Source organism: Syngnathus floridae, chromosome 12 (genome assembly GCF_059516105.1).
Source record: "Syngnathus floridae isolate MCC-2025c chromosome 12, RoL_Sflo_1.0, whole genome shotgun sequence".
In the NCBI taxonomy this organism is placed as follows: Eukaryota; Metazoa; Chordata; class Actinopteri; order Syngnathiformes; family Syngnathidae; genus Syngnathus; species Syngnathus floridae.
In genome coordinates, this window is record NC_142424.1 from 14,395,781 (window position 1) to 14,418,394 (window position 22,614).

A 22,614-nucleotide genomic window follows, 5' to 3' on the forward strand; every position below is an offset into this window, starting at 1 on the left:
AAATTGGCAGGTTGCTCTCTTTGTTTTTGTCACAATTCTGGCAAATGAGTTTGCCCGCCTGCCTGAGCGCTCCCCGTTTGTACATCCAGACGGATGAGATCAAGCTGAAAGACAGAGCGGTTAGTGTTTTGGATGAAGCCCTGGGGCCGGCCACGTCCACCGCCTTCAGCTGCAGACTCAGGCTGCCGAGCAGCAGATCGCTGCCCTGAGGGATTCCCAAAGGGCGGGCCTAAACTACCCTGGAAGTGGGGTCAACGCCGCTACTAGCAATCCTCTTCATTGCGTAAGCCACCTCATCACACACTTGCAGTACGCATGACTTAGTTCGTTGCTGGAGGAAGGTAGCACAAAAACAGTTTTGAACTTTGAACGAGTGGTTGTGTGTGTGTGTTGCGGGGCGTTTTCAGTCTCAGGAGGATCGGGACACGCGACGGTTTCATCTGAAAATCGCTGAGCTCAGCGCAGTCATCAGGAACCTGGAGGATCGAAACGCCCTGCTTTCTGAAGAGCGCAATGAACTGGTAATTTATTGACGGCACGCTTGAAGGTTTGCGCTACGTTTGATGCGCGCCATCCAGCGAGGCACCCATTGCGCTTGCTTATTAGTTGAGCGGCGCGTCGAGTCGGTTGCCTGGTAGATGTCTTTTATTGGGAGCCAAAGCCACGATTCCGTTCAAACCGATGCAAAAGGAATGGATACGTTCTGGCCCGCGTGTTGTGCGTCTTTCACATCCCGCACTTCATGCTTGCAGCTAAAGCGACTGAGAGAAACAGAAAGCCAGTTTCTGCCACTCCTGTACAAAAACAAACGCCTGAGCAGGAAGAATGAAGAACTCTCGCTGGTGCTGTGTCGCCTTGAAAACAAAGTGCGCTTTGTCACCCAGGAGAACAAGGAGATGGCAAGCTTGGTAAGTCGACGCGGACAACGGCGGCGTGCCAACAGAGTCCACTGCATTTGTGTTCCACAGAGAAGGCCTAGTTCGCTCAATGACCTGGACCGCGGTTGCGGCCAGCAGGACGGTGAAATGGAGTTCCTTCAAGTTGTGGAGCAGCGGCACATCATCGACGACTTGTCCAAGGTCTTCAGGCAGGCGACTCGGTGCACGTACGGCAGCGCCACGCTCGCTCGCTGTCGCCAGGAAACCTTTTCCGTCCAAAGCTTGGCCGGCGGCCGCCATCCAAAAAATTGGCCCCTTAAATTCCGACCTTTCAAGCAGGAGCATTGTGCGCACGCGTTTGAACACGCTTTAGACTTGTTTTGCCGTTTTCAGCAGCTCAAAGCTCCCGTTTTGTCAGCGCCTTTGCCACTCGCTGTGCGCTGAAAACGACGGACTTGCCCGGCTGCTCAGCCCGTCAACCATGAGCCGCGAGCGCGACATCATTGTCCGTAGGCAGCTAGTGGCAAAATGCACCCTGTTAGAGTTGCGCTCGCTCCAACTTATTTTGCAAGAACCACACGGGAGACAAGTAAGTTCTTTTGGACACCTGCAGGTGGAGAGTCCATCCGTTGTACGAATGAAGTCTGACTCTCGGCTCCTGCACGAGCATTTTAATTAAGAGAAACAGGGTGGGTGTAAGAGTGGATTGAATAGAGGAAGCCCTTGACCTCTAGTCAAAACATAGCAAGGGGTGTTTTACGACTTTGTGTAGGAAGGGATAAGCGATAGGGATAAATAAGGGATAAATAATATTATTTATTACAGGTTGCAGTCAAAGTCAAAGCAACATAATGATACGATAAAGATAATCTGGAAAACCCTGACACACCCTGTAGTTGTCACTTTTGGAAAAGACGAGCGTCCCTCCAATCATCGCCGGTGACGTGTTTTTCAGGCTCTGGAGACAGGAGCTCATGTCAGAAATGTCATTGTGAGTCGCGTTTGTTTCTGCGCCGGAGCCGTTCGTTCCCTTTGCATCCAAAGAATCTCAAAGGCGGATTATTTGTGTCGACAGGAGAGAGATTTGCTGCTACGATACCGACGTCGAGAATCTCTGAGGAGGAACAAAGCGTGAGGTCCTGCAAGGTGAGTCTGTTTGTTTGCGGCTGCTTGGTGTTGCGCAAGATGAAATGGCCTTTTTCTCGCTATCGTTCCTCTCGTCGATTCATCGTGAGGTGTCGCTTCAGTTTGTTCAGAGAGATGTTTGCTTCCGCGCCCGCAGGTCATCGAAACATTTTACGGCTACGACGAAGACGTGTTGGTGGACTCGGACGGATCGTCCTTGTCTTTTCACACCGACAGAACCCCCGACACGGAACCTGAAGAGGTAGCCCGCCATTTCTGCCAGCGTATTGGCACCAAACATTCCTCTTCAGCCTGGAATCGGACTCGTCTTTGCGTCGCGGGTGCTTTGTCGCCGGTCTGACTGATTCTGGTACTAGTGCTGTGTTGCATTGGTGTGTGCATGAAGAGGCGGAGCTTCGCTACCGCCAGCTGACGCAAGAATATCAAGCGCTGCAACGAGCCTACGCTCTGCTAGCCCAGACCAGCGAAGGGGACTACGACGCCGAGAAGGAGATCAAGGTGGCGCCCCTTCCCGCAACCCCCGGCCGGGTCGCAGCCTCCCCGTTCTCACCCAGCCTCGGGTGTTCTCTGGTCTGAAAGGAGGAGGAGGAGCCTCCCTCCTCCTACTTTCAGACCAGAGAAAAGCTGATGGTAGAAATGGGTCACTATCAAAGCAGAGTAGCAGATCTGGAGTCAGCGCTGAAGCAACAAGGACAGGTAAGCTCATCAATGAGCACACCTTTTTCTCAGACAAAATAGCTACATTCTTCAGTCACTCATTCGTCTGGCATTACTGGACCAACCCCCCCCCCGAATGTGGCTGGGAAAATGCGGAGAAAAGCAAATGTCATTTTCCAGTCAACCAAAGAATTTGTGGATGAAAATGACACAACATTCCAAAGCTGTCCACGCGTTTGTCTCTTCTAGAATGTCAAGTGGGTGGAGGAGAAGCAGCTGCTGCGTCAGAGCAATCAGCAGTTGGCCGAAAAGGTGACGGAAAGAAAGGCGCTGGGCGGAGTCGCTTGGCGTCACACCCGTCGGGAAGCCCCGCAGATGAGGTCTGGCTGTCTTTTCAGGTCAGGCGGATGGAGGCGGAAGAAGCGCGTCTGAAAGAGCACATCCAGGATATCCGAGACCAAAACGAACTGCTTGAGTTCCGCATCCTGGAGCTGGAGGTGGGAAGACTCGCACAAGCGTGTTGAGGCCAGAGATGTGACGGACGGACGGACGGACGGACGGATGCATGCCTCTGCCTTTCAGGAGAGGGAGTGGCGCTCCCCCGTCTTGAAGTTTCTGCAAGTCCGTTTCCCAGACGGCCTCAGCCCTTTGCAGATCTACTGCGAGGCCGAGGGCGTGAGCGTACGTAAGGCGTCCCTCGCAACCCTAACCTTAACCCGAGGTCCCAGAACACCTTACATTGCTCCTTGCGCCTTTCCCCCGGACATCGTCATCAGTGATCTGATGAAGAAGCTGGACATCCTGGGCTATAACGCCGTAAGTGTATGTCGAACTCCTTATGTTCGCACTCCACGAGACTCGGCGGCTCAAATGTGACTTTTGGAAGGCTTTGCGCTGAAAGAAGCTTGTTGACGCTGTGCCTTTGGGCTCTTCTATGTTCTGCAAGCAGAAGGGCTACCTGGATGAAGAGTTGGACTTCAGGAAGTGTTCCATGGACCAGGCTCATAAGGTAAGCCGCCCTCAAATCTCCCGCCGGACCACTGATGGACGAGGATTGCGGCCCAGAGGATCCTGGAGCTGGAGGCCATGTTGTACGAGGCGCTACCGCAGCGGGACTGCCCCGCCACGGACGGCGAAAAAGCCAGCCACGCTGGCGTGAATGACGTGCTGACGGCGGATCAGAGAGAAGAGCTTAGGAGCGCCGTGGACCAATGGAAGCGAGCCCTGATGTGCGAGTTGAGGGAGCGCGACGCTTGCATCCTCCAAGAGAGAATGGATCTGCTGCACAGCGCGCAACAGGTAAGGGCCCAAAGCCAGCCCGGCACTTACTTGCACGCTTACTGGCTTTTGAATGCCACTTTCCATTTGTCCGTCCTAGAGGAACAAAGAGCTGAAAGAATTCATCGAAGCTCAGAAGAGACAAATCAAACAATTGGAGGAGAAGTTTCTGTTTCTCTTTCTATTCTTCTCCTTGGCCTTCATTCTGTGGCCCTAACACCAGCTGGTGAGTGAGCTCCAGCGGCACCGCACTCGACACCTCCGATACACTGCCAGCCGGTCTCAGACGTTGGCAGACGCTCCGATGCCAACGTATACCCCCCGCCACGGTGACAGAGGCACCGCGTCACACCGGCGCTCATCCAATCAGAAGGCAGGAAAAGCAAATTCACATGCAGGGCACTTTTGAACCAGAAAAGAGCGCCACAAAAAACGGTTGTTGCCCCAAACGCGCACTAAAAAGGGTCAGAATAACAAGAGTCCCACTGGCCAGCCGGGGCCACCCGTCCAGCTGTTTCTTCAGGGGGGAAAAAAATTGGAGTCACCGGTGAGTACATTTTGCATTTAGCTCTGCTTTTCTGCTTCTGTCTTCAAGTGTGTGGCATCCTGCGATCAAAGATTCAGCCAACCCCAAAGCGGTTGACCTCAACGTCCCACCACCATGCCTACCAGAGCAGGTGACGTGATGCTTTGGACATCCTTCCGTCTCAGATGCCCAAAAGTACTCTTTGCCACATCTGCGGCAATACGGTGTCTTTTCAAAGGTGCAAATAAATCCAGCGTGGGCGGAACACGCACGTCTTCGGTTTTTCCCGCTTTGTTTGTGTGACAGCTGTTGTGAAAATTTTATACAAATAAAGTTGTATAGTACAGGTTTGGCCAAGCCGCAACTCCCGAACCGCATGCGGCTCTTTTATGTTCATATCAACATTTGTGTGTGTGTGTGTGGGGGGGGGGGGGGGGGGGGGGGGGTTGTGCGTGTTGGCTTCACTTGAGTTCAATTTGGTATTTTTGTCATAAGCGCATGTGGTGAAATTCCACAAAGTAGGATGGGCAAACACATTTCTTTAAACTATGAGTGTCAATTGGGCTCTCGAAATGGCAGGGAAAAGATGCACAGCAAAACGATAATACGTAGATGAACACAGGACGTTTTAATCAGAGTGGGAAAGTTTCTATTTTTTGTTGAACGTGATGGCAAACCATTCTGCCTGATATGTCAGACCTCAGCGCATTTCAAAGATTCAAATCTTCAGCGCCATGCACTTCAGCTCACTCCATGCTAACATTGATCATGCGTCGAACCCGCAACATCATGCTTAAGAGGTGGCCATGCTAACCAGTGCGCCATTATGTCAACGCATAATAACTAAGTCTACTGATCAAAACAGCGGTTACTATATGACGTCGCTACGTCGTGGTCACGTGACGCAGACAAGACGTCAATGGACGTGGGCAGAGTTAACTTGTTTAAAAGGGAGTGGGCAGAAGAAATATTTAATTTATTTAAATCTATTTTGAGTGCACACCATTATGCCAATGCATAACAACTGTAAATCTACTAAACAAAACAGCGGTTGCTATATGACATCTGCCACGTCGTGGTCACGTGACATACGTGACGTCGATGGGCGTAACTTTCGCCGGAATTCAAATCCGCGGGGAGAGTTAACTTGTTTAAAAGAGAGTGGGCAGAAGAACTATTTAATTTATTTAAATCTATTTGGTGTGTGCGCCATTATGTCAATGCATAACAACTGTAAGTCTACTAAACAAAACAGCGGTTGCTATATGACGTCTGCCACGTCGTGGTCACGTGACGCGGACGTGACGTCGACGCCTACTTTACATCCCACCGATCACAGGACCCCTCGGCTGCATAACCGTGCCCCCTTCCCAACCAATCGGATTTGCTATACGCGAAAACGACGCCAATGGAAAGAGCTTCCGCCCAAATTTAAATCCGTGGGCGTGGCTCGCAGCAGGAAGTAGGAAAATGGCGGCGATGTTGACAAAGACACAGCGGATGGTAACATACGACTAACAAGAGAAATATTTTTATTTTCTGCTTGCAACTGGACCGTCCAGAGCGTACACGGTAAGTACAACTCATCGTTTTTAAAAAGAAGTACTTTTGTTGCCCTGAAAAGCGAGTGAGCGTGGCGTTTGTGGGGGACGTCGAATTTCGACGATTCTTTCTGGTCAACGGTTGTAAATGATTGTGTTGATTAAAAAAGAAAACTTGATGTAACTCTACTTTTAACTGCCGTTTCAGATAGATTTGGAATTGCATCACATCCAATTTTGCCTAGAGCGTACACGGTAAGTAACACTCGTTGTGTTTAAGGAGATTTACCTTTGTAATAGCAGAAGTGTAGCCGCGTTGCGTTGTACGTGTGAAAATTGGTCGAGGCGAAATGTTAATGTTTAATTTCATTCCTTTAGGTTCCACGGTGTTTGTTGGCTGCAAGTTTTCCACTGCAAGAAGAGGCTCATATCATTGACCAGGAGCGAGCTACAATGGTGAGTAGCCATAACATTTATGTTAAACACTTCCTATTTCATGTCTAACAGTACTTGATTTAACAAATAACCATAAATAAATACAGTGTGGGCACTGAAGTTAACATATGTGATTATACTGCCTAATCTGTCACCGAGTAGATTGTTGCAAAGTAATATAAGATCCAAAGTTGTAATTCAGAATAGTTTTCAAAAGAAGGCCATTAGAATTATATACAAGTCTGATTACCCTGAACAAGCTATTAATTAAATCACAAATTCTTCAATTCAAAGATTTGGTAGATTATCAGACAAATAATGTCTAACAGTAATTGATTTAACACATCACGATAAGTAGATTGAGTGTGGGCACTCTCAAGTTAACATATATGATTATACTGCCTAATCTGTTACAGAGTATGTTGTTGCCAAGTAATGTAGAATAGATCCAAAGTAGTAATCCAGAATAGTTTTGAAGAGGCCATTAGAATAATAAACAAATCTGATTACCTTGAACATAATAACAAGCTAAGTGTTTAATATGTCCTATGAAGTCAAAATTGGGCACCATCATGTGGTGAAATTTGGAATTGCATCACATCCAATTTTGCCTGGGAACAAACAGATTAAATAAATCTTAGTTTTGAATAAGCCACTCCTTCTCAAACAAGTAAACTCTGCCCATTTCGCGCAGTAGATGTTCTGTTAATATCTAGTATTTATACAAAGTCATAATTTAAATTGCTTTCAACCTTCATTCATCGGTTCAACCAACATTACTCGCTCTTATTACCAACTTGTATTGATTTAACTAAGCGTTTAATACTTCCTATCAGGTCTCAAGGCAAGATTTGGCAAAATACAGTTTCAGCAAATCCAATTTTGCCAGGGAACAAAAATAGATTAAATAAACTAAATAAGTCTTCTTCCCATTAAATAAATCAGAAAAGTCTGTCTTGTAACCAGTCCTCTTCAAACAAGTAAAGTCTGCCCATTTTGTGCCGTAGATTTTGTGTCTATGCCTAGTATTTAAACAAAATCATAATTTAAACGACTTCTTTCCTTCATTCACTTTGGAAATTTGGAATTGCAGCAAATCGAATTTTGCCAGGGAACAAAAATAGATCAATTAAACTAAATAAGTCTTCTTCCCATTAAATAAATTAAAAAAGTCTGTCTTGTAACCAGTCCTTTTCAAACAAGTAAAGTCTGCCCATTTTGTGCCGTCGATTTTGTGTTAATGCCTAGTATTTATACAAAATCATAATTTAAAGGACTTCATTCCTTCATTCACTTTGGAAATTTGGAATTGCAGCACATCAAATTTTGCCTGGGAAGAAAAGTAGATTAAATAAATTTAATAAGTCTTACTACTTCCCATTAAATAAATTAAATACGTCTTACTTGTTCCCACTCCTTTTCAAAACAGTAGTTTAAAACGAGGGCCCTTCACTCAATCTTTAACCTCAACCCCGCACGTTGTGTTGTATCTGTGAATGTTGGTTGTGGCCAAATGATAGTTTTCTTTCATTCGTTTAGGTTCCAAGAAAACTTGATGTAACTCTACTTTTAACTGCCGTTTCAGATAAGCGGGTATTACGTCGCAGTCATGTGCCGCGGATATGACGTAATTGCCCGAACCTCCGCCAAAATTCAAGTCTGTTGGCGCGATGGCCGTGAGCCACTGAGCAGCGACGATTATCAACGGAAATATCTTTATTTTCTGCTTGCAACTGGACCGTCTAGAGCGTACACGGTAAGTAACACTCATTGTGTTTAAGGAGATTTACGTTTGTAATAGCAGAAGTGTAGCCGCGTTGCGTTGTACGTGTGAAAATTGGTCGAGGCGAAATGTTAATGTTTAATTTCATTCCTTTAGGTTCCACGGTGTTTGTTGGCTGCAAGTTTTCCACTGCAAGAAGAGGCTCGTATCATTGACCAGGAGCGAGCTACAATGGTGAGTAGCCATAACATTTATGTTAAACACTTCCTATTTCATGTCTAACAGTACTTGATTTAACAAATAACCATAAATAAATACAGTGTGGGCACTGAAGTTAACATATGTGATTATACTGCCTAATCTGTCACCGAGTAGATTGTTGCAAAGTAATATAAGATCCAAAGTTGTAATTCAGAATAGTTTTCAAAAGAAGGCCATTAGAATTATATACAAGTCTGATTACCCTGAACAAGCTATTAATTAAATCACAAATTCTTCAATTCAAAGATTTGGTAGATTATCAGACAAATAATGTCTAACAGTAATTGATTTAACACATCACGATAAGTAGATTGAGTGTGGGCACTCTCAAGTTAACATATATGATTATACTGCCTAATCTGTTACAGAGTATGTTGTTGCCAAGTAATGTAGAATAGATCCAAAGTAGTAATCCAGAATAGTTTTGAAGAGGCCATTAGAATAATAAACAAATCTGATTACCTTGAACATAATAACAAGCTAAGTGTTTAATATGTCCTATGAAGTCAAAATTGGGCACCATCATGTGGTGAAATTTGGAATTGCATCACATCCAATTTTGCCTGGGAACAAACAGATTAAATAAATCTTAGTTTTGAATAAGCCACTCCTTCTCAAACAAGTAAACTCTGCCCATTTCGCGCAGTAGATGTTCTGTTAATATCTAGTATTTATACAAAGTCATAATTTAAATTGCTTTCAACCTTCATTCATCGGTTCAACCAACATTACTCGCTCTGATTACCAACTTGTATTGATTTAACTAAGCGTTTAATACTTCCTATCAGGTCTCAAGGCAAGATTTGGCAAAATACAATTTCAGCAAATCCAATTTTGCCAGGGAACAAAAATAGATTAAATAAACTAAATAAGTCTTCTTCCCATTAAATAAATCAGAAAAGTCTGTCTTGTAACCAGTCCTCTTCAAACAAGTAAAGTCTGCCCATTTTGTGCCGTAGATTTTGTGTCTATGCCTAGTATTTAAACAAAATCATAATTTAAACGACTTCTTTCCTTCATTCACTTTGGAAATTTGGAATTGCAGCAAATCGAATTTTGCCAGGGAACAAAAATAGATCAATTAAACTAAATAAGTCTTCTTCCCATTAAATAAATTAAAAAAGTCTGTCTTGTAACCAGTCCTTTTCAAACAAGTAAAGTCTGCCCATTTTGTGCCGTCGATTTTGTGTTAATGCCTAGTATTTATACAAAATCATAATTTAAAGGACTTCATTCCTTCATTCACTTTGGAAATTTGGAATTGCAGCACATCAAATTTTGCCTGGGAAGAAAAGTAGATTAAATAAATTTAATAAGTCTTACTACTTCCCATTAAATAAATTAAATACGTCTTACTTGTTCCCACTCCTTTTCAAAAAAGTAGTTTAAAACGAGGTCCCTTCACTCAACCTTTAACCCTATTTATTCACCTTCTAGGCTAAGTGTTAAAGGCTAAGTGTTAAAGGCTAAGTGTTAAAGGCTAAGTGTTAAAGGCTAAGTGTTAGAGGCTAAGTGCCAGAGGCTAGGCGCCAGAGACGAGTTTTTGTGGGCTGAAGTTTTAGTGGGGTTAGTGTGAATACAATCCAAAAGAATACAACAGAATACAATACAATAGAATATAATACATAGATTAAATTCAATAGCTCTTACTACTTCCCATTAAATACATTAAATACGTCTTACTTGTTCCCAATCCTTTTCAAAAAAGTAGTTTAAAACGAGGGCCCTTCACTCAACCTTTAACCTCAACCCCGCACGTCACATTGTGTTGTATCTGTGAATGTTGGTTGTGGCCAAATGATAGTTTTCTTTCATTCGTTTAGGTTCCACGGTGTTTGTTGGCTATGTTTTCCACTGTCAGAAGGATGAAAATACAAAGTACAACGCTTGGACGTGGGCGAAGACGTCACCGGTGAGTCCTTCCTTCCTATTTATTTACCTTCTAGATGCTAGAGGCTAAGTGTTAGAGGCTAAGTGTTAGAGGCTAAGTGTTAAAGGCAACACAATACGAACAACACAACACAATACGAACAACTCAACACAATATGAACAACACAATATGAACAACACAACACAATACGAACAACACAACACATTACGAACAACACAACACAATACGAACAACACAACGATACTGCACTGAACAACACGATACCGCACTGAGAAACACGATACCGCACTGAACAACACCATGCCGCACTGAACACCATGCCACACTGAACAACACCATCCCGCACTGAACAACACCATGCCGCACTAAACAACACCATGCCGCACTGAACAACACCATGCCTCACTGAACGACACCATGCCGCACTGAAAGACACCATGCCGCACTGAACGACACCATGCCGCATTGAAAGACACCATCCCGCACTGAACACCATGCCGCACTGAACAACACCATCCTGCACTGAACAACACCATCCCGCACTGAACAACACCATGCCGCACTGAACAACATTATGCCGCACTGAACATTATGCCGCACTGAACAACACCATGCCGCACTGAACAACACCATGCCGCACTGAACAACATTATGCCGCACTGAACAACACCATGCCGCACTGAACAACACCATGCCGCACTGAACAACACCATGCCGCACTGAACAACACCATGCCGCACTGAACAACATTATGCCGCACTGAACAACACCATGCCGCACTGAACAACACCATCCTGCACTGAACAACACCATTCCGCATTGAACACCATGCCGCACTGAACAACACCATCCCGCACTGAACAACACCATCCCGCACTGAACAACACCATGCCGCACTGAACAACATTATGCCGCACTGAACAACATTATGCCGCACTGAACAACACCATGCCGCACTGAACAACACCATGCCGCACTGAACAACACCATGCCGCACTGAACAACATTATAACGCACTGAACAACACCATCCCGCACTGAACAACACCATGCCGCACTAAACAACATTATGCCGCACTGAACAACATTATGCCGAAATGAACAACACCATGCCGCACTGAACAACACCATGCCGCACTGAACAACACCATGCCGCACTGAACAACACCATGCCGCACTGAACAACACGATCCCGCATTGAACACCATCCCGCACTGAACAACACCATGCCGCACTGAACAACACCATGCCGCACTGAACAACACCATGCCGCACTGAACAACACCATGCCGCACTGAACAACACCATTCCGCACTGAACAACACCATGCCGCACTGAACAACACCATGCCGCACTGAACAACATTATGCCGCACTGAACAACACCATGCCGCACTGAACAACACCATGCCGCACTGAACAACACCATGCCGCACTGAACAACACCATGCCGCACTGAACAACATTATGCCGCACTGAACAACACCATCCCGCACTGAACAACACCATGCCGCATTGAACAACATTATGCCGCACTGAACAACATTATGCCGCACTGAACAACACCATGCCGCACTGAACAACACCATGCCTTACTGAACAACACCATGCTGCACTGAACAACACGACGTCGCACTGAACAACACGACGCCGCACAGAACAACACGACGCCACACAGAATAACACAATACCGCACAGAACAACACAATACCGCACAAACAGTTTTAGATAATATTACGTCGCAGTCATGTGACGCGGACATGACGTCAATAGGCGGAACTCACGGCAAAATTATAATCCGTGGGCGTGGCTTGCAACAGGAAGTAGGAAAGCGGCAATTCTGGCAAACAAGACACAGCGGTTAGTAACACGATGACTAACAAGGCAAATATTTTTGTTTTCAGCTTGCAACTTGACCGTCTAGAGCGTACAAGGTAATTACAACTGTTTTTTTTTAGCCCTGAAAAGCGAGGGAGTGTGGCGTTTGGGAGGAATGTTGAACTCGGCGTCTGCTTCCAGCCACAGACGCCAAATTTCGACGATTATTTCGACTGGTCAACGGTTGTAAATTATTGCGTTGACTAAAAACTTTATTTAACTCTACTCTTAACTTTGCCGTTTCAGATATGCGGGTATTACACCGCGGAAATGACGTCAATAGGCTGAACTCTCGCCAAAATTCAAATCTGTGGGCGCAATGGCCTTGAGCGAGACACCGGATACAAACACGACGATTATCAACAGAAATATCTTTATTTTCTGCTTGCAAGTGGACCGTCTAGAGCGTACACGGTAAGTACAACTCATTGTGTTTAAAAAGATTTACGTTTGTGTAGTTTGCGTTGCGTTGTATCTGTGAATGTTGGTTGAGGCTAAATGTTAATGTTTAATTTCATTCCTTTAGGTTCCACGGTGTTTGTTGGCTGTATGTTTTCCACTGCAAGAAGAGGCTCGTATCATTGACCAGCAGGAGCTACAATGGTGAGTACCCCTTTCGTCTTCCATTTATGTTAAACACTTCCTATTTCATGTCTAACAGTACTCGATTTAACAAATAACCATAAATAAATACAGTGTGGGCAGTCACGTTAACATATGTGATTATCCTGCCTAATATGTTTATCACAAATATGTCACTAATCACTAATATGTTTATTTGTTTATCACAACACCTTTGGACCTTCAGCAATCGATTATTTCCCTTCATCTACATAGAGACAGAACGATGGTGTCTTAAACATCTCATTCATTTCACCAAATAACTTCACGCAGGTGGATAACGGCCGTCTCGGTCACGCTATGTTGCGTGATGCAGTTTTGAAGAACCAAATGCATTTATTCAATGAATAAGTCAAGCTAGTTCTATGTTTATGATGTTGTAAGTTACGGTACCGATTGAAGTTGAGTTCGAAGCCAGTGGAAAACAGCGCTGCGTTTGTGCTCTCCAGGTACAAATGTTGTGATCTCTGACTGACGACCGGGCGAGACTCGAGTAAGAGATGTCCAAACGAGCTCCGGCAGGGCGGGCCAAGGCGGAGCGAACGGACGCCCTTCAGGCCGCCAATGACGAGCTGAGAACCAAACTGATGGACGTCCAGTTAGAACTTCAGCAGGAGAAGAACAAGGTGAAAACCTCAACAGACAGACACTGCCTGCCTCCCTGCCTGCCTCCCTGCCTGCCTCCCTCCCTCCCTCCCAGTTTTCCCGATGTAGATTAGACATGCGTGTGCCATGACTGTGTCAGCCTACATCAACAAATGCACCGAGGACGTCAGCACCACTAAGAATATCATCACCCGGGGCAACCAACGACCCTGGATGACTGAGGAGGTACGTCAAACGCTACGAGCGCGGAACTCTGCCTTCAAGTCTGGCGACAAGGAGACACTGAGGACAGCGAGAGCCAACTTGAACCGTGCCATCAGGATAGCGAAGCGAGACCGCAGTCGAAAATTTCAGGATCGTTTCCACGACGTCAAAAACATCAGGAGTATGTGGCAAGGCATACGGGCGATTACAGACTACAACTCACTCTCCCCCCCCCCCCCCCGGTGGGTGTAGTTGATGCTGACTTTCTAAATGGTCTAAATAACTTCTTTGGGAGGTTCGAGGCACTAAACGGCACTCCAGCAGTTAAAACTGTCCCCCATCAGGAAGAGGAGGTACTCTGCCTTGACTCCGCCGATGTGTTGAAGACCCTGAGGAGAGTCAACCCCTGTAAGGCCCCTGGCCCCGACAACATTCCTGGGCGTGTGTTCAGGGAATGTGCAAGTCATCTGGCTGGGGTCATCACAGACATTTTTAACACCTCGCTGGGCCAAGCCGCAGTGCCGGCGTGCTTTAAGACTGCCTCCATCATTCCGGTGCCGAAGAAACCTCAAATCACCTCATTTAATGATTACCGGCCTGTTGCACTGACTCCGGTTATGATGAAGTGCTTCGAAAGGCTGCTTAAAGGTCACATCGTTTCCAGACTCCCCCTATTATTTGACCCGTTCCAGTTTGCCGACCGGCAAAACCGCTCCACTCAGGACGCCATCTCCTCCGTTCTTCACCTGAGCCTGGCTCACCTGGAGGAGAAGAACACCCATGTGCGGAGGCTGTTCCTGGACTTCAGCTCAGCGTTTAACACCATCATCCCACAGCATCTGGTAGGAAAATTGGAACACCTGGGCTTCAACACCCCCCTTCGCAACTGGCTGCTAGACTTCCTCAGCAACAGACCTCAGTCAGTCCGGGTCGGACAGAACACCTCTGATGTCATCACCCTCAGCACAGGCTCCCTTCAGGGCTGCGTCCTGAGCCCCCTGCTGTTCACCCTGATGACACACGACTGCGTCCTCAGGTTCACCACCAATCACATCGTGAAGTCAGCAGACGACACAACGGTGGTGGGGCTCATCAGAGACAACAACGACCTGGACTACAGAGAGGAGGTGGAGCAGCTGGTGGGCTGGTGCAGAGAAAACAGCCTGATCCTGAATGAGGAGAAGATGAAGGAGATCATCGTCGACTTCAGGAAAAAACAGCCTCACCACGCTCCACTGATCATCAACAGCTCAGCTGTGGAGGTGGTCAGCACCACCAAATTCCTGGGGGTCCACATCACAGAAGACCTCACCTGGACTATGAACACTACGGCACTGGTCAAGAGGGCACAGAAGCGCTTGTACTTACAGCGGAGGATGAGGAGAGCCCACCTGCCCCCACCCATCATGAGGACGTTCTACAGGAGCACCATAGAGAGCATTCTGACAAGCTGTCTCTCTGTGTGGTGTGGAGGCTGCACCGCCTCCGATTGGAAGAACGTGAGGAGAGTGGTGAGGACAGCAGAGAGGATCATAGGGGCTCCTCTTCCCTCCATTCAGGACATTTCATCTCAGCGCTGCATGTCCCGTGCCCGTAACATCATCAATGACCCATCACACCCCCACCATGGACTGTTCTCCCTGCTGCCCTCTGGGAAGAGGTTTGCAGCATCCGCTGCAGGTCCACCAGGTTCTGCAACAGCTTTTTCCCTGCTGTCATCAGACTGTTGAACACTAGAACTGTTGAGCTCTAAACTGAACTCTGCATCACACATTCACAGAACTGTACTTTATGACACTACGGACCTCTATCTTGCACTATCTCGCACTACCAACTTTACTGAACTTGTATAAACCCTTTAAATAGAAGTTTAATACATGGTTTAGCATTCCTCTGCACACTCTTGAATACTGTTTTGCCTACTTGCACTATTGCATAATTATCACTGCTGCACTTTATACTTATTTTTAATATATATATATATATATATATATATAGTATATATGTATATATATATATATTTTCATAGGATATGTTACTTCTATTCAACTGCAATATCACTACTTTGTTGTAAGACGTATGCAACGGAATTTCGTTTTGTATGCACCATGTGCAGGCAAGATGACAATAAAGTTTGTCTAAGTCTAAGTCATGTCAGGTCAGCTGTCTGGAGAGAGAGAGAAGTCAGGACCTGCGGGCGGAGCACCACCGTGCCACCGCCGCCATGACGGAACTCAAAAGCAAACTCCATGAGGAGAAGCAGAAAGAGTTAGCCATTACCAGGGAGACATTACTGCGGCAGCATGAAATGGAGCTGATGAGAGTGATCAAAATCAAAGATGGAGAGATCCAGCGACTGAATGCCTTGGTCCTCAGCCTGAGGGACGGCTCCATGGACAAGGTGATCCGCTCTATCCGTGTCTGACTATCCGCACGCCACGTCGGGCTTCGATGCGGCCGCTACCGTATTGTGTAGCTTGTCCCCAGTAAGCGTCGCGGCGCTCCGTTGCGGTCTCAACGGCCCGGTGTGGCGCAATGTCTGCTCAGGTGAGGAGGGGGGGCGCTTTGCTGGCGGAGGTGGAGGAGACGCGGCGGTGTCGGGAGACCGAGCGGTGTCGCCTCCACCAGGAGCGCGGAAGAAGCCCTGGCAGCGGCCCAGCAGGCCTGGCAGTCCCGAGCGGCCGAGCTCCGATCGGCTCATCACCAGCATCGGGAGGAGCTGAGCCGAACCAAGAGAGACTGCGAGAGGGAGATCCGCCGACTGGTAGGACTGATCAGATGCGCGGTGCGTGGCTATGTTCCCAATTTCGTTGTATACCTGCAGTGCAATGACACCTAAGGCATTCTATTCTATTCTATTTCACAAGAAGAAAATGTCCGGTTGCTCGCTTCGCTTTTGTCACAGCAAAGGTGTTCTAGTCGATTCAAGAAAAAAATTGGCCGGTTGCTCTCTTTGTTTTTGTCACAATTCTGGCAAATGAGTTTGCCCGCCTGCCTGAGCGCTCCCCGTTTGTACATCCAGACGGATGAGATCAAGCTGAAAGACAGAGCGGTTAGTGTTTTGGATGAAGCCCTGGGGCCGGCCACGTCCACCGCCTTCAGCTGCAGACTCAGGCTGCCGAGCAGCAGATCGCTGCCCTGAGGGATTCCCAAAGGGCGGGCCTAAACTACCCTGGAAGTGGGGTCAACGCCGCTACTAGCAATCCTCTTCATTGCGTAAGCCACCTCATCACACACTTGCAGTACTCATGACTTAGTTCGTTGCTGGAGGAAGGTAGCACAAAAACAGTTTTGAACTTTGAACGAGTGCTTGTGTGTGTGTGTTGCGGGGCGTTTTCAGTCTCAGGAGGATCGGGACACGCGACGGTTTCATCTGAAAATCGCTGAGCTCAGCGCAGTCATCAGGAAACTGGAGGATCGAAACGCCCTGCTTTCTGAAGAGCGCAATGAACTGGTAATTTATTGACGGCACGCTTGAAGGTTTGCGCTACGTTTGATGCGCGCCATCCAGCGAGGCACCCATTTGCGCTTGCTTATTAGTTGAGCGGCGCGGCGAGTCGGTTGCCTGGTAGATGTCTTTTATTGGGAGCCAAAGCCACGATTCCGTTCAAACCGATGCAAAAGGAATGGATACGTTCTGGCCCGCGTGTTGTGCGTCTTTCACATCCCGCACTTCATGCTTGCAGCTAAAGCAACTGAGAGAAACAGAAAGCCAGTTTCTGCCACTCCTGTACAAAAACAAACGCCTGAGCAGGAAGAATGAAGAACTCTCGCTGGTGCTGTGTCGCCTTGAAAACAAAGTGCGCTTTGTCACCCAGGAGAACGAGGAGATGGCAAGCTTGGTAAGTCGACGCGGACAACGGCGGCGTGCCAACAGAGTCCACTGCATTTGTGTTCCACAGAGAAGGCCTAGTTCGCTCAATGACCTGGACCGCGGTTGCGGCCAGCAGGACGGTGAAATGGAGTTCCTTCAAGTTGTGGAGCAGCGGCACATCATCGACGACTTGTCCAAGGTCTTCAGGCAGGCGACTCGGTGCACGTACGGCAGCGCCGCGCTCGCTCGCTGTCGCCAGGAAACCTTTTCCGTCCAAAGCTTGGCCGGCGGCCGCCATCCAAAAAATTGGCCCCTTAAATTCCGACCTTTCAAGCAGGAGCATTGTGCGCACGCGTTTGAACACGCTTTAGACTTGTTTTGCCGTTTTCAGCAGCTCAAAGCTCCCGTTTTGTCAGCGCCTTTGCCACTCGCTGAGCGCTGAAAACGACGGACTTGCCCGGCTGCTCAGCCCGTCAACCATGAGCCGCGAGCGCGACGTCATTGTCCGTAGGCAGCTAGTGGCAAAATGCACCCTGTTAGAGTTGCGCTCGCTCCAACTTATTTTGCAAGAACCACACGGGAGACAAGTAAGTTCTTTTGGACACCTGCAGGTGGAGAGTCCATCCGTTGTACGAATGAAGTCTGACTCTCGGCTCCTGCACGAGCATTTTAATTAAGAGAAACAGGGTGGGTGTAAGAGTGGATTGAATAGAGGAAGCCCTTGACCTCTAGTCAAAACATACCAAGGGGTGTTTTACGACTTTGTGTAGGAAGGGATAAGCGATAGGGATAAATAAGGGATAAATAATATTATTTATTACAGGTCGCAGTCAAAGTCAAAGCAACACAATGATACGATAAAGATAATCTGGAAAACCCTGACACACCCTGTAGTTGTCACTTTTGGAAAAGACGAGCGTCCCTCCAATCATCGCCGGTGACGTGTTTTTCAGGCTCTGGAGACAGGAGCTCATGTCAGAAATGTCATTGTGAGTCGCGTTTGTTTCTGCGCCGGAGCCGTTCGTTCCCTTTGCATCCAAAGAATCTCAAAGGCGGATTATTTGTGTCGACAGGAGAGAGATTTGCTGCTACGATACCGACGTCGAGAATCTCTGAGGAGGAACAAAGCGTGAGGTCCTGCAAGGTGAGTCTGTTTGTTTGCGGCTGCTTGGTGTTGCGCAAGATGAAATGGCCTTTTTCTCGCTATCGTTCCTCTCGTCGATTCATCGTGAGGTGTCGCTTCAGTTTGTTCAGAGAGATGTTTGCTTCCGCGCCCGCAGGTCATCGAAACATTTTACGGCTACGACGAAGACGTGTTGGTGGACTCGGACGGATCGTCCTTGTCTTTTCACACCGACAGAACCCCCGACACGGAACCCGAAGAGGTAGCCCGCCATTTCTGCCAGCGTATTGGCACCAAACATTCCTCTTCAGCCTGGAATCGGACTCGTCTTTGCGTCGCGGGTGCTTTGTCGCCGGTCTGACTGATTCTGGTACTAGTGCTGTGTTGCATTGGTGTGTGCATGAAGAGGCGGAGATTCGCTACCGCCAGCTGACGCAAGAATATCAAGCGCTGCAACGAGCCTACGCTCTGCTAGCCCAGACCAGCGAAAGGGGACTATGACGCCGAGAAGGAGATCAAGGTGGCGCCCCTTCCCGCAACCCCCGGCCGGGTCGCAGCCTCCCCGTTCTCACCCAGCCTCGGGTGTTCTCTGGTCTGAAAGGAGGAGGAGGAGCCTCCCTCCTCCTCCTTTCAGACCAGAGAAAAGCTGATGGTAGAAATGGGTCACTATCAAAGCAGAGTAGCAGATCTGGAGTCAGCGCTGAAGCAACAAGGACAGGTAAGCTCATCAATGAGCACACCTTTTTCTCAGACAAAATAGCTACATTCTTCAGTCACTCATCCGTCTGGCATTACTTTGGGCTCTTGCAGAATCTCACCAACGAGGAGCAGGTGGTCGTGATTCACGCCAGGACCCTTCTCACCCTAGCCGAGAAGGTAACGCGCACGTCCACGCACGCTCTCGCATTCTGCTTATGTGACAGCAGCCTTTCCTCAGTGGTTAGAATACATCAAAGTGACCAAGTCAGCACTTCAACAGAAGATGTTGGACATTGAAAGTGAGAAGGTAGACAGACACGCGACATCAGCCAAGGGGAACTCCGGCAATGTGCCCCAACAATTCTGACCTTGAGCTGTGCTAGGATATGTTCTGCAAGCAGAAGGGCTACCTGGATGAAGAGTTGGACTTCAGGAAGTGTTCCATGGACCAGGCTCATAAGGTAAGCCGCCCTCAAATCTCCCGCCGGACCACTGATGGACGAGGATTGCGGCCCAGAGGATCCTGGAGCTGGAGGCCATGTTGTACGAGGCGCTACCGCAGCGGGACTGCCCCGCCACGGACGGCGAAAAAGCCAGCCACGCTGGCGTGAATGACGTGCTGACGGCGGATCAGAGAGAAGAGCTTAGGAGCGCCGTGGACCAATGGAAGCGAGCCCTGATGTGCGAGTTGAGGGAGCGCGACGCTTGCATCCTCCAAGAGAGAATGGATCTGCTGCACAGCGCGCAACAGGTAAGGGCCCAAAGCCAGCCCGGCACTTACTTGCACGCTTACTGGCTTTTGAATGCCACTTTCCATTTGTCCGTCCTAGAGGAACAAAGAGCTGAAAGAATTCATCGAAGCTCAGAAGAGACAAATCAAACAATTGGAGGAGAAGTTTCTGTTTCTCTTTCTATTCTTCTCCTTGGCCTTCATTCTGTGGCCCTAACACCAGCTGGTGAGTGAGCTCCAGCGGCACCGCACTCGACACCTCCGATACACTGCCAGCCGGTCTCAGACGTTGGCAGACGCTCCGATGCCAACGTATACCCCCCGCCACGGTGACAGAGGCACCGCGTCACACCGGCGCTCATCCAATCAGAAGGCAGGAAAAGCAAATTCACATGCAGGGCACTTTTGAACCAGAAGAGAGCGCCACAAAAAACGGTTGTTGCCCCAAACGCGCACTAAAAAGGGTCAGAATAACAAGAGTCCCACTGGCCAGCCGGGGCCACCCGTCCAGCTGTTTCTTCAGGGGGGAAAAAAATTGGAGTCACCGGTGAGTACATTTTGCATTTAGCTCTGCTTTTCTGCTTCTGTCTTCAAGTGTGTGGCATCCTGCGATCAAAGAGTCAGCCAACCCCAAAGCGGTTGACCTCAACGTCCCACCACCATGCCTACCAGAGCAGGTGACGTGATGCTTTGGACATCCTTCCGTCTCAGATGCCCAAAAGTACTCTTTGCCACATCTGCGGCAATACGGTGTCTTTTCAAAGGTGCAAATAAATCCAGCGTGGGCGGAACACGCACGTCTTCGGTTTTTCCCGCTTTGTTTGTGTGACAGCTGTTGTGAAAATTTTATACAAATAAAGTTGTATAGTACAGGTTTGGCCAAGCCGCAACTCCCGAACCGCATGCGGCTCTTTTATGTTCATATCAACATTTGTGTGTGTGTGTGTGTGTGTGGGGGGGGGGGGGGGGGGGTTGTGCGTGTTGGCTTCACTTGAGTTCAATTTGGTATTTTGGTCAAAAGCGCATGTGGTGAAATTCCACAAAGTAGGATGGGCAAACACATTTCTTTAAACTATGAGTGTCAATTGGGCTCTCGAAATGGCAGGGAAAAGATGCACAGCAAAACGAAAATATGTAGATGAACGCAGGACGTTTTAATCAGAGTGGGAAAGTTTCTATTTTTTGTTGAACGTGATGGCAAACCATTCTGCCTGATATGTCAGACCTCAGCGCATTTCAAAGATTCAAATCTTCAGCGCCATGCACTTCAGCTCACTCCATGCTAACATTGATCAGGCGTCGAACCCGCAACATCATGCTTAAGAGGTGGCCATGCTAACCAGTGCGCCATTATGTCAACGCATAATAACTAAGTCTACTGATCAAAACAGCGGTTACTATATGACGTCGCTACGTCGTGGTCACGTGACGCAGACAAGACGTCAATGGACGTGGGCAGAGTTAACTTGTTTAAAAGGGAGTGGGCAGAAGAAATATTTAATTTATTTAAATCTATTTTGAGTGCACACCATTATGCCAATGTGGTATATGGTTTTTTCTGCTTCGCTGGTCTTCAAAAAACACTCGGTGATCGGTGGCTGTTTCCCGACGAATGAGCACTTCAGGGACCACGGCTGATTGGGAAAAGATTTTATTTAACCGATGTCAGAGTGAAGTCTTTCCAAAAAGTTGAGTGGCCCAAGGCATGGATGTAAAAAAGCCCTCCCCCCCCAAAAAGGGGAGCGAGCGAGAGCGAGCGAACCCGCGCTAGAGCGAGCCCTGGGACCAACGAACGACCCCTGCTCGAACCAACCCCCCCTCTTGTCAGGCCCGTAGCTTTTATACCTGACAAGAAGCTGATGTCACGGCTTGGGGTAACAGCTGTAGTTTTCAATCTACTAGTTTACTTCAGTCCTAAAAAGGAGATCTTGACCAGCGCTGTTGGTGATGGACAACAACAGCCACTTTCCCTTATTATAGGATTGCACACATTGCTGAAACTGAATTCTCCCTGGTCACGGACAACTGGCCCTTCTATCTTCTACCAAGTACTTATACATTACTGAAACTAAAGCTTTTCTGTACAGCAAATATAGTTTGATAGTCTTACTGCTACTAGTGGATCATCTAATGCAACATACAGATACGCCTAAAGTTCAAAATTCACTTCATTCCCCCCTTCGGGACGTTACAAATGTCCCGAAAACAGTTTAACAAAAGATGACATCGGTAAACAACCAAAAAAATCTTATCCCAACCAAATTTTTTATGGTCACGTCTACAATTTGGCCTATACCTGCACAGCCTAAATTATGCTCGAGGCATGCTACTTAAGGTTACTTTAACTAGGAAAACTCAAACTATTTAGTTAGCCAATTGCTCCCTGACAACAATCTGAGGCCTCTCGGGAACCACAAGTAAAGAAAATTAAAGTTCACATTATACAGACGACGGTACCACCCCCCTTAGGTAATACCCCTACAACGGTGACAAAATGCGAAGTAATAAATTTGGTGTGGCCCGTTAGAAGCGTCAAAAAGTTGCCGGCCCTTCCTCAAGAAAAAACCTCGCCAGTCTAATGACAAGGAAAAAGAGGAAGGCCCTT

The 22,614-nt window shown here is 47.7% G+C and overlaps 1 protein-coding gene and 1 long non-coding RNA gene across 2 annotated transcripts; both read left to right on the forward strand.

Annotated features, from left to right (window-relative positions):
* Positions 1 to 2,158: 2,158 nt before the first annotated feature.
* LOC148390157 (uncharacterized) lies at positions 2,159 to 3,491 on the forward strand. The gene is made up of 4 exons (XR_015861903.1): positions 2,159 to 2,265; positions 2,410 to 2,993; positions 3,080 to 3,178; positions 3,264 to 3,491. It is a non-coding gene; the product is annotated as an uncharacterized LOC148390157 (long non-coding RNA).
* Positions 3,492 to 16,524: 13,033 nt separating this feature from the next.
* Positions 16,525 to 20,799, forward strand: LOC148390158 (uncharacterized). The gene is made up of 10 exons (XM_088392173.1): positions 16,525 to 16,859; positions 16,984 to 18,446; positions 18,531 to 18,601; positions 18,738 to 18,842; positions 18,987 to 19,100; positions 19,182 to 19,298; positions 19,391 to 19,456; positions 19,518 to 19,586; positions 19,663 to 20,030; positions 20,110 to 20,799. The coding sequence occupies exons 6-9, from the start codon at positions 19,230 to 19,232 to the stop codon at positions 19,888 to 19,890; spliced, it is 432 nt and encodes a 143-aa protein (XP_088248299.1). The 5' UTR covers positions 16,525 to 16,859; positions 16,984 to 18,446; positions 18,531 to 18,601; positions 18,738 to 18,842; positions 18,987 to 19,100; positions 19,182 to 19,229; the 3' UTR covers positions 19,891 to 20,030; positions 20,110 to 20,799.
* The last annotated feature ends 1,815 nt before the right edge of the window (positions 20,800 to 22,614 follow it).